Genomic DNA, 14,243 nt, shown 5'->3' on the forward strand with positions numbered 1-14,243 from the left:
TCCCTCGCCCGGGAACGACGCGCGGCCAGCAAAAATGCCCCGCCACCGCCGTCCTAGGAGGAGGAAGGAAGGAGGGGGCGGCGCGGCTGTCGCCCGAGTCGCCTAAGCGGAGGTGACGCGGGCGCTGCGTCGGAGTGGATGATGCACTTATACCTTAATGCCTTGTAGTCGTAGTGCATCGTAGGTTACTAGATGAGACTTGAAGGCTACATCTATATATAGGAGCTATACGTGTTCTTTAAAGTGACTAATGAGAAGATGCATAGCTCCCTCACATACTTGTCTTTTGTGTTCCTTCTATGATGATCTTGTGTATTAGGGAGAGGGAAAAGGGATTTATCTACTACTCTTTCAAGTCACTCCTTGTCCTTGATGGGAATCGGGGGAATTGCATCGGGGATCCGATTCTTAACAGTATCTACCGTGTTAAACAATTTTCCAAAACCACTGAATGTAATGAATGGGTTTATCCCACTCTCAGCTTTGGGCCGTGTTATTCGTTGCTGGCAAAGGAAAGGGGCCATGTTATTCATCAGGTTTGGGCCGTATTATTTATAAACCCCTCCATCTCTCCAGGCCCACTTAAACTATGAACTGGCGCATTTGTCTTCTTTTATTGATGATCTATTTTCTTGCGCTACTGCAAGCCCCCTGTAAGAAACAGGATAAGAAGCCATTCCTTTCGTCTCCATTTCCTATCATTTTGTGTAAGAAATGCTGCTGTGGTTGAGTATTCACATTCAGCACTAAACGGAACTGAATCAAGATAGTTCTGTATGATCTAGTCAGCTGAGATGCGGCAAATTGCCCTCCTTTATTTTACTTCACTCCCCGCCACTGGCGGCATCAATAATTTCGCAGTCGTTGCTAGAGGAACCAGCGACCAGTTCCTACATTCATCTCCATTGCCCTTCTTTTGTAACGGCAATGCAGGGAGGGAGACAGGACTTGAGAGTGGAAGAGAGCAGGTCTCTCTTCTGAAAGCATCCTGACACTGCACTGCACAACATAAGAGGACGGACATTCAGCATAACACATATGCATCCATAAATGTCGCATGATTACTATGTACAATTGCTCTTTCTTCTTTTTTTCTTCTTGTTCTCTCCTCTTTTTTCTCTTTTCCTTTACGGACGGCAATCTTCCATCCACCTTCTTCCTCTTCCAATGCAACCAGGGAAAAAAACGACTAGATTTCTAGAATCGAAAGAACCAAGCAAATCCTCCCATGTTTAGTCTAGACTCTAGACCCCACTGCAGCTCCGTCCTCCTCTCAGGATCACTTCACTACCAGAGCCTAGTTTACTCCCTCTGCTGCAGATCGATGACGACGACGCTGATGTTATCCCAACTGTCCCGCCCGAACGCGAGCCTGACGAGGAGCGAGGCGGCGTTGGAGCACCGGGGCTCCGGCTCCGGCTCCGGGCCGGTGCCACCCGCTGCCGCCGCGTCGGCCGGGTTCCCGTCTTGCAGGCACTGCCGCGCCACGGAGCAGGCGATCTCGTTCGGGACCGCGTCCCACATCCCGTCGCTGGCCAGGATCAGGCACTCGTCCTCCGGCGTCCGGTCGGTCACCGTGATCTCTGGCTCGGCGATCACCTCAGGACGCAGCATCCTGTCTCCTGCACACCCCATTTAGCAAATCTTCAGTCAACATGTAACATGATTGAAGTGAAGATACTACTACCATTCTATGATAAGGTACCGTAACATCACTGTCATGAGCTCAGGACACAACGCAAGACAACAACATCCCTACAGCACCTAGCCTAGCAACTAGCTTAATCGATCGAACCTATATCCCCACTTGTGACTTGTTTACAAAGGTCCACTTCTTTTTTGTAGGTTGGGTTAGTATCATAGGAACGTGTAGACAAATGGCACTTCCACTTTCGGCGAATCGGAGTCCGACTCGTGGCTATAGCGTCTGATCCATGTTTCCTCCTTGTCACCTCCGATAACCTAAGTAACTGAATCAGCACCATCAGGGTGCAGCAGAAAGCTGAACCTCAAAAATGGTCAAGTGACATGGGCAGAGAACATGTGGCCATTTTCTTCCTAATATAAGCCAATTAACATGTCACAACTCATGTGGTCAGTGATGTGACTGTTTATCTACTCAACAACAACCAAGTAGCATGGAACTGAAGCTCATCAAAAGCTGCCTTGTTCCTTGTTTGTTGTGTGGTTAATACCGTATGAGCCAATAGAGAATGGTGTGGTGGACATGCAAAGCTCCCTCCCATGATACAAAAGCAACAGATTGAAAACCTTTTTTCCTAGATCAAAAGGCATGGCTTGTCATACTCTTACCTCGCTAACACAAACTTACGAGCCATACTTTTTTTTTGCATCATCATAGAGCTTATTAAAGGAACGGAACAGCTTTAGTACACCTATGGTTACATGTTCGATTCCCCGATACCCGGCAGTTCTTAATTGGTGGAGCGATGTCAAGATGCCAAGGAATAGCTTCTCTTTCGGTCTGTTAAAAGCATGCAAAGCGACAAACGAATTCGCCCTCTCAGATATAGTACTTCCCCTTCAAACCTTAGTTTCCAACATTGCTGCAAACAAAACTCTAGTTTAAGAACTAAAAAGGGGCACGTCTTACAGCAAGATCCAAAAGGTAAGCGGCAAAGCGAACTAAATAAACATAAATGCAAATCTAAACAAGTGCCATAGCTTCCTAAGTACCACCCTTAATAAGTTACTCAGGTTTACAACATGAGTCAAGCACAACACAGAGAAACCAAGTTGTTGCTAATGGTAAAAGGTGAGTGTTGAATGTGGGTGCTGTTCTTATTTTGCCCGAGGGATTCGAATTAGCGCCGCCTGTTTATATTACTCGACATGAACAAACATATGCTCTGGTTTACAAGCTAGTCAAGCACAAACTGAGAAAAATCATCGAAACGCTAGACTTGTACTGAAGTGACAGGTGGCCACAGCTCTGGTCTAGGAGGAAGAAGCGCAAAACATGTGCCGAAAAATGGCAACATGCATAAAACACCAAATCGAAACCGAACACCGAAAAGTCAAGCGACGACACGTGTATGTGCATGGAAAAATTTCTCTACCCTCAGTTTCCAGGAAAATTCCCCCAGCTCCAGCGCAGGCACATCAACGACATCGTTAACGTTGTAAAGAAAATTCAGTGAAAAGAGATAAGGCCCATGAAAAAGTGCCATCAACCTCAGATCAAATCGAAAACGCGAGGAGCCAAACACGTGCGTCGCCGTCCGGCTTAAACTGGTGAGAACAACGACACCAGGCAGACAATTCAGAGAGCACAAAATGGTCACAGCATTCAGCCAGCAGTTTCAGAGAAGCAGAGTGGACAATTTGCAGATGGATACGGATGAAGCAACAGAGAAATCAATGCTCAGGGGATTTAGATTAGAACACGTGGAGGGAGGCAGGCATACCGTACCTAGTGCGCGCGACATGGCGAGGATGCCACGCACGCGGTGGCCGTTGTTGAACACCACCCGGCCGCCCGCCGCCTGGATCCGCGCCAGCTCGTCCGGCCTGTTGGGCTGCATCAAACCCACCAGTCAGCTTGAGGATGGCTAAACCTAATCAGCATAACCCTAATTCTATTACGTGGCGTCGTAATCAGCACGAACGTTGGCGCACCAACTTTTTCCGGCCACTAAAAAGAAACCTGCTAGTTTAAAATTTCTGCGGACCACCGATCGAAAAGCAAAACGCCAGGACAGAGAAAAGCGAGCAGCAAGGGCAGGTGGCGCCTCCGCCCACCACCCCCTCGCCGGCACCGCGCAGGCGACAGCGAGTGGAGATGGGGCCCTCCTCCCTGCTTTAGTTTGAGCTGCCTGGCCCACCGCCCGGCCACCACCCCGGTCGCCCCACGTGCCCCGGCGGCGACCGACACGTGCCCCCTCGACCACCGTCACGACCCGGAATCCCCCGCCGCCGCCGCCACGTGTCCTCCCGCCCGACGGCGACGGCGCCCCTAAAGTTCCCTGGAATCAATCCACGGGACTGCCACTGCATGGCCCGCTTTGATATCCGTGCTGCCCCGCACCGAAATCCCAGCACCTCAGGCTCAGGCTCAGGCGGCTCAGCTCCGTCCATGGATCGATCCAACTCACGGAATTCTCCCCTCTCTTCTTCTCGAGCCATCCCATTTTTTCCTCTCACAGATCAGTATAAGTTGTTGCTGACGCAATCGTGGTCCACGTCGGCAAGCAGTAAGCCATGCCGGCCGGCGGCCAACCACGAGCTGCCAGATGCGCGCCGATGCTAAGCTTCTGGACGGGCGACACCTCACCACGCACGAGTCAACGGTCAACGTCGCGACGGGAGACCACTGCGGGGACCGTGGGGGTGCTAGTGCGAGTCAGACGGACACGTTGTTGGTCGTAACCCGGTCGCGTAGAGAGCAGCAACTACCTTGTGGTCGTCGGAGAGCGGCACGGGCGTGGCGGCGCCGGGGCCGCCGCCGCGGCAGAGCACGGCACGGGAGTCGCCGCAGTTGGCCACGACGAGGCGGCCGCGGACGAGCACCGCCACCACGGCGGTGGACCCGACGATGCCGGAGTTCCCCGACAGCGGGCAGCGGCACGGCGGGCTCGCGATGCGCCCGCAAGCGCACGCCAGGGACGCCAGCGCGTCTACGCGCCGGAACGTCCGCGACAGTGCCGCGCGCCACGCGCGCTCCTCCTGCTGCTGCTCCTCGTCCTGCACCCCGCCGCCGCTGGTGGTGGCACCGGCCGCGCTCGTCCCTTCCCCCGCCGCGGCCTTCTGCTGCCGGCGGCTCAGGCGCTGCGCGAAGCTCGCCGCCTCCGCCGCCAGCTCCTCGGCCAGGAACTCGTGCATCCGGTCCCGGCATAGCTCTGACACCTGCATGCGTTCATTTGCATCAAATCGTACTATCGTACAGGTTCGTATTTGCATCATCAAGTCGTGGGATTAGCAAAGGACAAACGACGGAAATAAACGTGGATCCATGCCATCTCGAATTTGGAATGTCCTAGAATGTGGCCAGGTGGACACTTGTACTGCTGCGAAAGCAGCTAGCTTTCGCAGTGACTATTGACTGCTAGTGAATGAAGGAAGCCAGCTGCTGCAGCTTTTCCTTTGGCACGCATTCATGGCGTGTTCTTCTCCTTCTTTCTTCTTTTGGTTTTACTATTCTTGCAGTAAAAATCGTGAAATTAACTTAGTAGTAAGACATGCATCTTATCCGTTTTGGAGTGCAGCAGGTAGATCTTGATTTAGCTCGTAATCAAGAGCATGGAATCTTGGGTGCAACGATGGAGTGATTAGTAGATATATAAAGACGGGATTAGAGTAGAGGACGTACATGGGATCCGCCGTGGCCGTCGAAGACGCCGAAGAAGTGCATGGGGGAGCCGTCGACCCAGGTGTGGAAGCCCGGGCGGAGCGACACGGTGTCCTCCATGTCCCGCGACCGCCCCGCCACTGACAGGGACCCGAACGCGACCGGCCACGCTGCCTGCGCCGCGGCCGCCGCCAGAACCTGATGCAGCGGACCCGCGGGCGGGAGCGGCCGCAGTTCCTCTTCCTCCACAGCTTCGTCTACTTCTTCACCTTGCTCGACGTCGCTATCGACATCTGACGTTGCCGACGACGAGGAAGTCGGGGAGGCCGGCCGGATGCGCTTCTCCCGGCTCGGGCCCGCGGCGCTGGCGCCGGCGCTCTCGCTGGATCCCGCGGCCGTGGACACGGGCAACGGCGCGAGGCGGCGCCGCCTGCGTATCCGGCATTCCGGGGTGGAGGAGAAGGACGCTGATGCCTGGCTCCCGTCGCCGGCGCTAGCCATCACCATGGCCTCTGCTCTCCGGCCGGCGACGGCGCGGCCACTGCACGCGCGCAGGAAGCTAAGAAGAGTCCCGGAGCAGAGCAGGGGAGCCCATCGAAGCTAGCTCTAGCTACCTGGCTAGGGCACAGGAGCAAGAGATGGAGACGGAGGGGATCATATCGGATGGGGAGGAAGAGAGGAGCGGGAGGGGAAGCAAGGATGGAGAGGCGAGCGCGGGTGTCCTGTTCTTGTCTGCTCGCTCGCTAGCGTGGGCGAGGCCCGTCCGGTCGCGTGGACGGAAGAGCAGGCGGTTGCTGTGCGGCGGGCGGGACCCAGGAGTCGCCACGTGGAGACGCCGCGCGAGACGTGGCCCGGGAGGTGCAGGGGGCGCGTGGTCCCGCCGCCCGGAGGGAGGGAGGCCGTCGCCGCGCGCAAACTGGCACCTCGGAGCCCACGGCGCGCAACGGCCTGGCGGCCTGCTTCGCCTGGGCTACTTACATCAGCGCCTTGGACAAATATAACGCGTGTCGTGTGTGTGCTAGTCTCCTCTCCGGCCAGGCGACAAGCGAGGCTTCATTATCATCTTTGTACCACCGCCTCTCCGTGTATGGCACAGTGTATAATTTTTTTTAAGAACATCAAAATATGTTTATAGGGAGAATTTTTCACTAAATTTTTCTAATTGCTTTGGGTATAACAATTTGTAGAACTTTCATGGTCACTTTTTAGGGGAAAATGTATTTAAGAAACAAAAAGATCATGAAAAAGGTTTAGGAAATGATTTGAGAAAACATTTCATGAAATTGCTTCAAGAAAAACCTCAATGATAACATTTTCAAGAAACCATTTTTCCTCTAAAACATTTTTAGAAAACTTCATAAAAAATGTTTGCACATGATTTCAACAACATCATGAAAAAAACAATTTATTATATTAAAAGTAATATGGCAAAACATGCAATGAGAATGAATGGTTGAACGAGCTAGGTTTGGTAGATAGCATATGGTTCTTGTCTTTTAGGCTAGGTAGTTTTGGATCCACATGCCCTAAATAGTAAATACACTAAAAACTCTCTATGATGGGGTTGACACGTTTTACAAATACACATATTACAAAAGGGAGCTTCAGTTCATCAATGAGATCAAGAAGTGTGATAAAGCAAATTATGTGTGCGCGCGTGTTTTGGATCCACATGCCCTAAATAGTAAATACACTAAAAACTCTCTATGATGGGGCTGCCACGTTTTACAAATACACATACTATAAAAGGGAGCTTCAGTTCATCAATGAGATCAACAAGTGTGATAAAGCAAATTGTGTGCATGCACGTGCGTGCGTGTGGACACAAGAACACGACACAATTGAACGGTTACACCACCACGGATACAGAAGTTTTGGTACAAGCCTCATTAACAAATTGGGGACAAATTACTAATCGCAGCGCACAAAAATATCACACATACCTATTTACATTTTCTCTTTATTCCTTGTTTACCTTTCTCCTTTTCCCTCTTTGTGGATGGCAATCTCCCACCCACTTTCTTTCTCTTCAAATATATATAATGAAAAAACTAACAAGAATCTCCCATCAAAATAAAGAACTAATGAAATGTATGTCGAGATCCACAACCATCTCCTCATAGGATCGGCTGCATGAACAAAAATTGACTCCTTGAACCGAAGGACATCAAGCAGCCTTCAACTCCCTCTACCTCAAGTCAATGATGATGACACTAATCTTATCTTCACTCTTCCTTGCCCCAACGTGAACCTAGCTAGAACAGAGGCAGCAAGGGAATAGCGCGGCTCCGCCTCGTAGCCTACGTTGCCGATAGGGTTGACAGGAGGCAGGTTCCCATCTTGCAGGCACTGGTGAGCGACGTGGTAGGCAGTCTCGGTCAAGATCACATCCCATATACCATTGCTCGCAGGATCAGGCACTGGGCGTCTACCGTCCGCTCGGTGATGGTGATCTTCGACTCAGTGATGACTTTAGGCCTGAGCATACTATCTCCTGCACATACAACATTGGCAAAATCAAATAGATCCAAAAATTAGATAATAATTTATGATAAAGCAAGTTGTGTGTGTGTGTGACATCCATTTTCCGTGAAAATTGACCCATGAATAATAAAATGCTGTTAAAAGTAAGGCAGATCCAAATAAATTAAGGTGCCATCACAATCAAATCAAAAGCGAGATGGCCATCGCAAAGTAGGACTAGACCACACCATTGATGGCTCTCATGGTGTTCACATGAACATTGATCTTCACTACAAGAAATATGAGCTTCTGCGACGAATTCCTTATCACATTGGAGCTATTCATCATTATGACATTCTGTTTTATGACGTTCTATATGGCGCACTATGACTAAGTGAAGAAAATTATATGTTCGTCGCTAAAACCAACTAGAAATCATCCTAAACTAGTGTAATGCAATATCGCAATGAATGTTATTTTATCACAAAGGCAAACAAGAAAATATCACAAATTTATGATGGTGTTGATTCATCGCAGATATAATTTCTCCCCCCCCCAAAAAATAAAAGTGGTTGTTAGAGTGGATCCCACTGCCACTTATCAAGTGGGTCCCACATTTTTTTCCTTCGGCCTTTTTATCATGTCCAATCTCCTTTCCATTTCAACCCAGCCTAGATCTTCCAAACTTGGGCTGCCACTGCGTGCAACAGAGCCCAACCTATCATTAGCACCTGGGCCCAAGCATAGCCTCAGGTTCCAAATTGGGCCAAGGCCGGCCTGCATCGAAATCCCCAGCGCTGGCCCATCATTAGTGCCCAACAGTAAAATTGAGAAAAATTACGTGAGCCCTGTTGGGACTAAAGGACTTGGACGTGTTCTCATATGAATCTTGACAGCACTTGATAAGGCAGCCACCTGCCGACAATGCAGAGCAGATACGGGACGCCACCGCCCGTGCGGAGCAGCTAGGCAGGGAGGGCAGGCACGGTGGCCGGCAAGGGAGGTAGGCGGCCAGCGAGGGAGGCACATCAGGCATCCGTGGGCAGCGAGGGAGCCACGACAGTTGGGCAGCCATAGGTGAGGGAGGCACAGTGGGTAGCGAGGAAGCCATGCTAGGTGGGTGGCGACAGGCGACCAAGTAGCCCGCGCTCACTCCCTTCGCCTGGTGCCTCCCTTAGTCCTTTCGTCGACCATCTCCTCCCAGCAGCCGCGTTGAGCATCCTTGATTTGGCATCCACACCGCCCACACCACCGGTCTTCCCCCATCGACATCGACGCACACCATTAAGGCTTGGTAATCCTCCCTCTATGTTGGTCCTTATGTAGTCTACACGCGCTTCTCTAAATCTGCAGCCTCCAATTCTTGTAGCGCTATGTTTTTGTTGAAATTTTGGATTTATGAAAGATTAAACTAGAATTTTGGATTCAATCATGCAATGGCAAGTACTTTGTTATGCAATTAGCAGTAGCTAGTAGATTGAGCAATGCCAAGGGAAATAATTTATGGTTGAGCAATGCCAAGGGGAATAATTTGATAGTTTACCAAATGACCAGCAACACTAAATTTGAACTTTTATGCTTAGAGTGTCAAGTGTTTCCATAGATTCATTTGTTGTCTATGACTAGTATACCAAATCTTTTTGGGCAATGAAATAATTTTATTTTTTTCAATGTTATGCAGATGGACAAAAGTTGGATCAATAGTAGGCTATTCAGCAAGGCACATCGGGATGGGGTTAGTGAGTTCATGAAGTTTATTTCAGAGAGATTTGGTGAGGATGAAGAGATGTGTTGTCCATGTCGTCATTGTTTGAATTAGGTTTATGGATATAAAGGAATTGTGGAGGATCACTTGTATATTCATGGGATGTCCAGCACATACGACAGGTGGATATATCATGGAGAACCATTTGATGCCAGAATAGATGACAGAGTAGGTCATCTGGATGAACCTATTGATTTCAATGAGGATGTTGGTATGAATGAGGAGGAAGAAGACCCTGATGATGTTGGTTTCAATGAGGATGTTGGTAAGAAGACCTATTGGATTCGCTAGGATGGATGTGACTTGTTGTAACCTTTCTGGATGTGAGCCTGAGTGTGGTACTTGGCAATGGCAGGGGTACGTGACTTTGCAGTAACTTTTCTGGAACCTGTGACTTCTGTTGGTGAAGTGATGAATCTAATAAGTGAGAATCTATTTTTGCATGAGTTATTTGGTCAATATTGTGATGAATGTCATGGGCTGTGTTGAGATTTAATGTATGCATGTGCTGTGATGATTTGAATTTGACTATGAGCTGGGCTGCAATGTATGTATTTGTCAGGTCCACTTGAGAATCAGTTAATGGTTAAGGCCTAAGTGGTTATAGGCCTTAAACTAGAAAAATGAATTGGGCTTTGAATAAGTTCATCCTGCTATAAATAATGAATTGTGCTTCGAATAATTTCAGCCCACAATACATAATGAATTTGAATAATTTTGGCCCACTATATAGTTGGGCTTCACTGGAAAAGAAATAATGAGCTTCAAAATGGGTAATAAAAGTCTGAAATTTGAAAAATGAAATGGGTTTATAAGTGGGCTTAGCTCACAAATAGACTGCTCACTTTCTGGGCCTTGTTGGGCCAGTAAATACTTTGTGACGAACTAAATCGTCACAATCGTGCTGCCACGTCACATCCTAATCACTGCCACCTCATTCGAACAAGTTTTGTGATGTTTTTTGGGCTGATAACGACAAAAATCAAGCGTCATAAATTAGTGACAGTAGAAGAATTGTCACAAAAATTATGACGAAAAAATTCATTTTCGTGGCAGAATACCTTTATTACAGGGTATAGGCTGGTATAGGCGACGGATGAATTTTCATCCCGCTAGCGTAACAAATTAAAACATGACAATAAAATTAGTTTTTATGACATAAATGAAACAGCCGTGCTGTAGTGCTTCCATACATGAATGAATGCTGAATTGATGACGTGCATACCTGGTGCCCGGCCGCGACATGGCAAGGACCCCACGCACACGCGCCACGTTGTTGCCCCTCAACACCACCTGGCCGTCTACCGCCCAGATCCGCGCCAGCTCGTCCGGCCAGGTTGGCTACACAAAGTTTATAATTTGCAACAAAATGCAAAGCAATTGATCAAACGGCAATGAGCACAGCAGTGGTCCCAAATGCAAAGATAACACCAATAAGTAGTCAGCTTATGGATTATAAATGCGAAAAACACTTGCCACACAATTTAAGGGATAACACATATATGGAATAATAATTAAGAAAATATAACGAATTGAACGAGTCCTAATTGCTTGCTACTTGACGTTTTGATGAGCACGAATGTTGGTGCACGACACCACCCATTCTCTACTGCGTAGCCCCAAGTTTTTACTACTTTCTAGTGGCCACGACCCATATCCCTCCCCTCTAGCAATTCTATTCCCTACCTCCTCCCGGCAGGCGGCAGCGAGGCAGGTGGCGCACTAGCGCCTCCGCCCACCTGACCAGGCCACTACCCCCCTCCTCTCCGGCGGGCCCCACTGCATGCCCCGCTTTGATATCCGTGCTCCGCCTGCGCCCCACTGTCGAGGTACTAGCGCCTCCCTCTCCCTGGACCTCATCGCGCCAGTTGCTGCTGACGTGAGCGCGTATACGTCGGCGAGCAGCGAGGCCACCCAGCAGCCCTGCCGGACCGCGACAGCAGCTTCTGGACACGCGTCCCCCTACCAGCCCCCAGCAGGCACGGGTCAACGGTCAACGTTGCCGAGATAGACTCGGACCACACCACCACCACCAGTCAACCACAAAGGGGTCGAGAGTCGAAGCCGACCGATGCATTTATGTACCTTGTGGTCGTCGGAGAGCGGGACGGGCGGCGTGCCGGCGGGCCCGCGGCAGAGCACGGCGCGGGAGTCGCCGCAGTTGGCGACGACGACGCGGCCGGCGACCAGCACCGCCACCACGGCGGTGGAGCCGGCGTAGCCGGTGAGCGGCGACCGCGGGCAGCGGCACGGCGGGCGCGCGATGACGCGGCCGCACGCGCACGCCAGCGCCGCCTGCGCGTCGATGCGGCGGAAGGCCCGCTCCTGCGCCGCGCGCCACGCGCGCTCCTCCTCCGCCTGCTCCGACCAGGCAGCGCCGCGCCGCTGGCGCCGGCCTCGCTTGTCCCGACGCCCGCCGTGGCGAGCTCCCGGCGCACCAGGAAGGACGCCGCCTCCCGCACGAGCTCGTCCGCCAGGAACTCGTGCATCCGCTCCCGGCACAGCGCGGACACCTGCATGCATTTCTCTTAGTTTTCTTTCATGGCCGGAACGAATAGATGCTACAAACACGAGGACAAATGCATGCGTTTGGAATGCGCTGGGATGTGGGCCGGTGGACACTTGGTATTCGCAGCAGTAATGACTCCAGTAGCGAAATGTGGTGCATGCAGACCAAGCTACTAGCTTTTCTCTTTATGGCTGGTAGCTGCTTCTACTTTTCTGTTTTGTTTTTCTTGGTGCAGCAGTGAAAGTCAAAGTCAATCCATAATACTCCATCCGTCCCAAATTACTATTCGTTTTAGCTTTCTTACTAGTGGGAAAGGACATTTCGTCCAGCACCTTAGTGCCGGTTGCAATTGGACCCGGTACTAATTTGAGCATTATTACTGGACCTAACGGATAGTTCCCGAGGAACCTCCCGTGATCCCCTTTAGTACCGTGTGGAGTCTCCACCCGGTACTAAAGGGTTTCTCCGCCTCCCTCCCTCCGCTTATCTTTTCTCTCCGTGCAAGCCTTATCTCCTTTCTCTCCACCCGCCTCCACCTCCCTCACCCTCCCTACGCCTCCCCCTCCCTCCCCCTCCCTCCAGGAGGCTGGTGCCGACCCGGCCCCTCCTTCCCCTTCCACCGGCCCCCTCCTGCCCTCCCCGGCCTCCCCTCTCCTCCCCCTCCGCTCGCCCCTCACCTTGTGCCCGAGGCGAGAAGCGGCGGCGGGATGAGGCGCGGCGGCCATCGGGGCACGGATGGAGCGGCCGGCGAGATACGGGGGTGGCAGTTGTCAGTGTTTTAACCTAGTAACCTATCAAAGGAGTACTCGAGATAGTGTTTTGGTTGGTAGGTGTCACCGAAATCAAGGAGTCGATGGTGACGCAGGAACACGATTTAGATAGGTTTGGGTCGTTAGATCGCATAATACCCTACGTCCTGTGTGTTGTATGCTTGTATTCGATTGAACCTGTTTGGAGGGGGTCCTTGCCCGCCCTTATATATCGGGGGAGCAGGGTTACAGGTAGTCTTTGGTACAAGAGTACTAGTCAGACACGACTATAAAGTCCTACTCTAACTTGGGAGAGTAGTTTCCTTGTATTCCGACTAGTCCTTCAGGAGTCCATGTAGTTTACGTTACCCTATAGCGTAGTCTTCATGTCCTGATACATCTCGAGTATGTCCCCTTGAGTGGGTCCAGATAGATCTTCTGGTGGGCTCGGGGATGTATGGCCGACAAGCCCCTAAGTACTTTGTAGTCAAATGAAATAGTTTCGAGTACTCAGCAGACGTTGCTCGACTAGTCTTTGGTGCTCGTTGAGTACTTCTGTCATGGCTAGTCTTCGAGTACCCGAGTACTGTCATGTGGCTTGAAGATACTCTCAGCATCATCTGATGTTGCTTCGAGTAGTCTTTCTTTGAATCTTTATATGGTAGTGCGATGACAATCACACTCCATATGAAGTAGCCCCCGAGCCTTAGGTTGAATCGAAGAATCAGGCTGAGGGTCAAACTGAATTTGCTTTGTCTTTCCTTAGTCTTTTGAAGAAAAAGAAATTTTTGTCTAGCGGGCCGGGTGTACACAGCCCCCGAGCACTTGATCGACTACGTCTAGACGATGAAGGGGTCAACCATGATCAACGTGACCGCTGGACTTCAATCTCACGATAAATCCTGAGAGTATCAAACCGTTGCGAAATTACCGGCTACATTCCTAGAATCTCAGAGCCGTTTAGATCCTGAAGCGTCCCCACATCAGTGGAGACTAAATGTCATACAAATACCAGTCCCAGGAGGTTGATAACACATTTATTCAACAGATGGTTCATAAACCGTACAACTCCCGAGGGAGTGGGCGTGAAAGCCATGCTGAAATGATAAGTAAATAAACAACAGTAGCGAGCCAAGTTACTGTCAAGAGACAGCACTCGGGACTACATGGCAGCGGAAGCATTCTGCAAAAGGCCAACACCACAGGCAGCGTTGGGTGCGGAAGTGGCCTTCTACTCAAAATCCTTGGCGACGAAGTCCGGGTCTTCCTCTGAAGCAATAAAACAAGAGTGAGTACAAAAGTACTCAACAAGTCCAACCCTATCCATGGAGGGGGATACAATCAAGAATATTTACAAGATATAACAAGGATAAGGCTAAGGTTTATTTTGCCATAAAGCTAGGTTTTTCAACACATGCAGGGGTACGTTTTTGAAAGGGTTTTCACAAA

The 14,243-nt window shown here is 50.5% G+C and overlaps 1 protein-coding gene and 1 pseudogene across 2 annotated transcripts; both read right to left on the reverse strand.

Annotated features, from left to right (window-relative positions):
* Nucleotides 1-1,023: 1,023 nt before the first annotated feature.
* Nucleotides 1,024-6,390, reverse strand: LOC101780602 (probable protein phosphatase 2C 37). 2 transcript variants are annotated; one of them, XM_004975017.4, is made up of 4 exons: nt 5,330-6,383; nt 4,417-4,866; nt 3,434-3,539; nt 1,024-1,622 (listed from the first exon to the last, which is right to left on the reverse strand). In XM_004975017.4, the coding sequence occupies exons 1-4, from the start codon at nt 5,813-5,815 to the stop codon at nt 1,303-1,305; spliced, it is 1,362 nt and encodes a 453-aa protein (XP_004975074.1). In that variant the 5' UTR covers nt 5,816-6,383; the 3' UTR covers nt 1,024-1,302. The 2 variants fall into 2 exon arrangements, 1 of the variants encoding a protein (XP_004975074.1); XR_002678440.1 differs by having other exon boundaries at nt 1,580-1,622; nt 3,434-4,333; nt 5,330-6,390.
* A 1,085-nt stretch (nt 6,391-7,475) lies between these two features.
* Nucleotides 7,476-14,243, reverse strand: part of LOC101764272 — a 62,959-nt pseudogene continuing 56,191 nt past the window's right edge.

The sequence above is a fragment of the Setaria italica genome, chromosome VII (genome assembly GCF_000263155.2).
Source record: "Setaria italica strain Yugu1 chromosome VII, Setaria_italica_v2.0, whole genome shotgun sequence".
NCBI lineage: Eukaryota > Viridiplantae > Streptophyta > Magnoliopsida > Poales > Poaceae > Setaria > Setaria italica.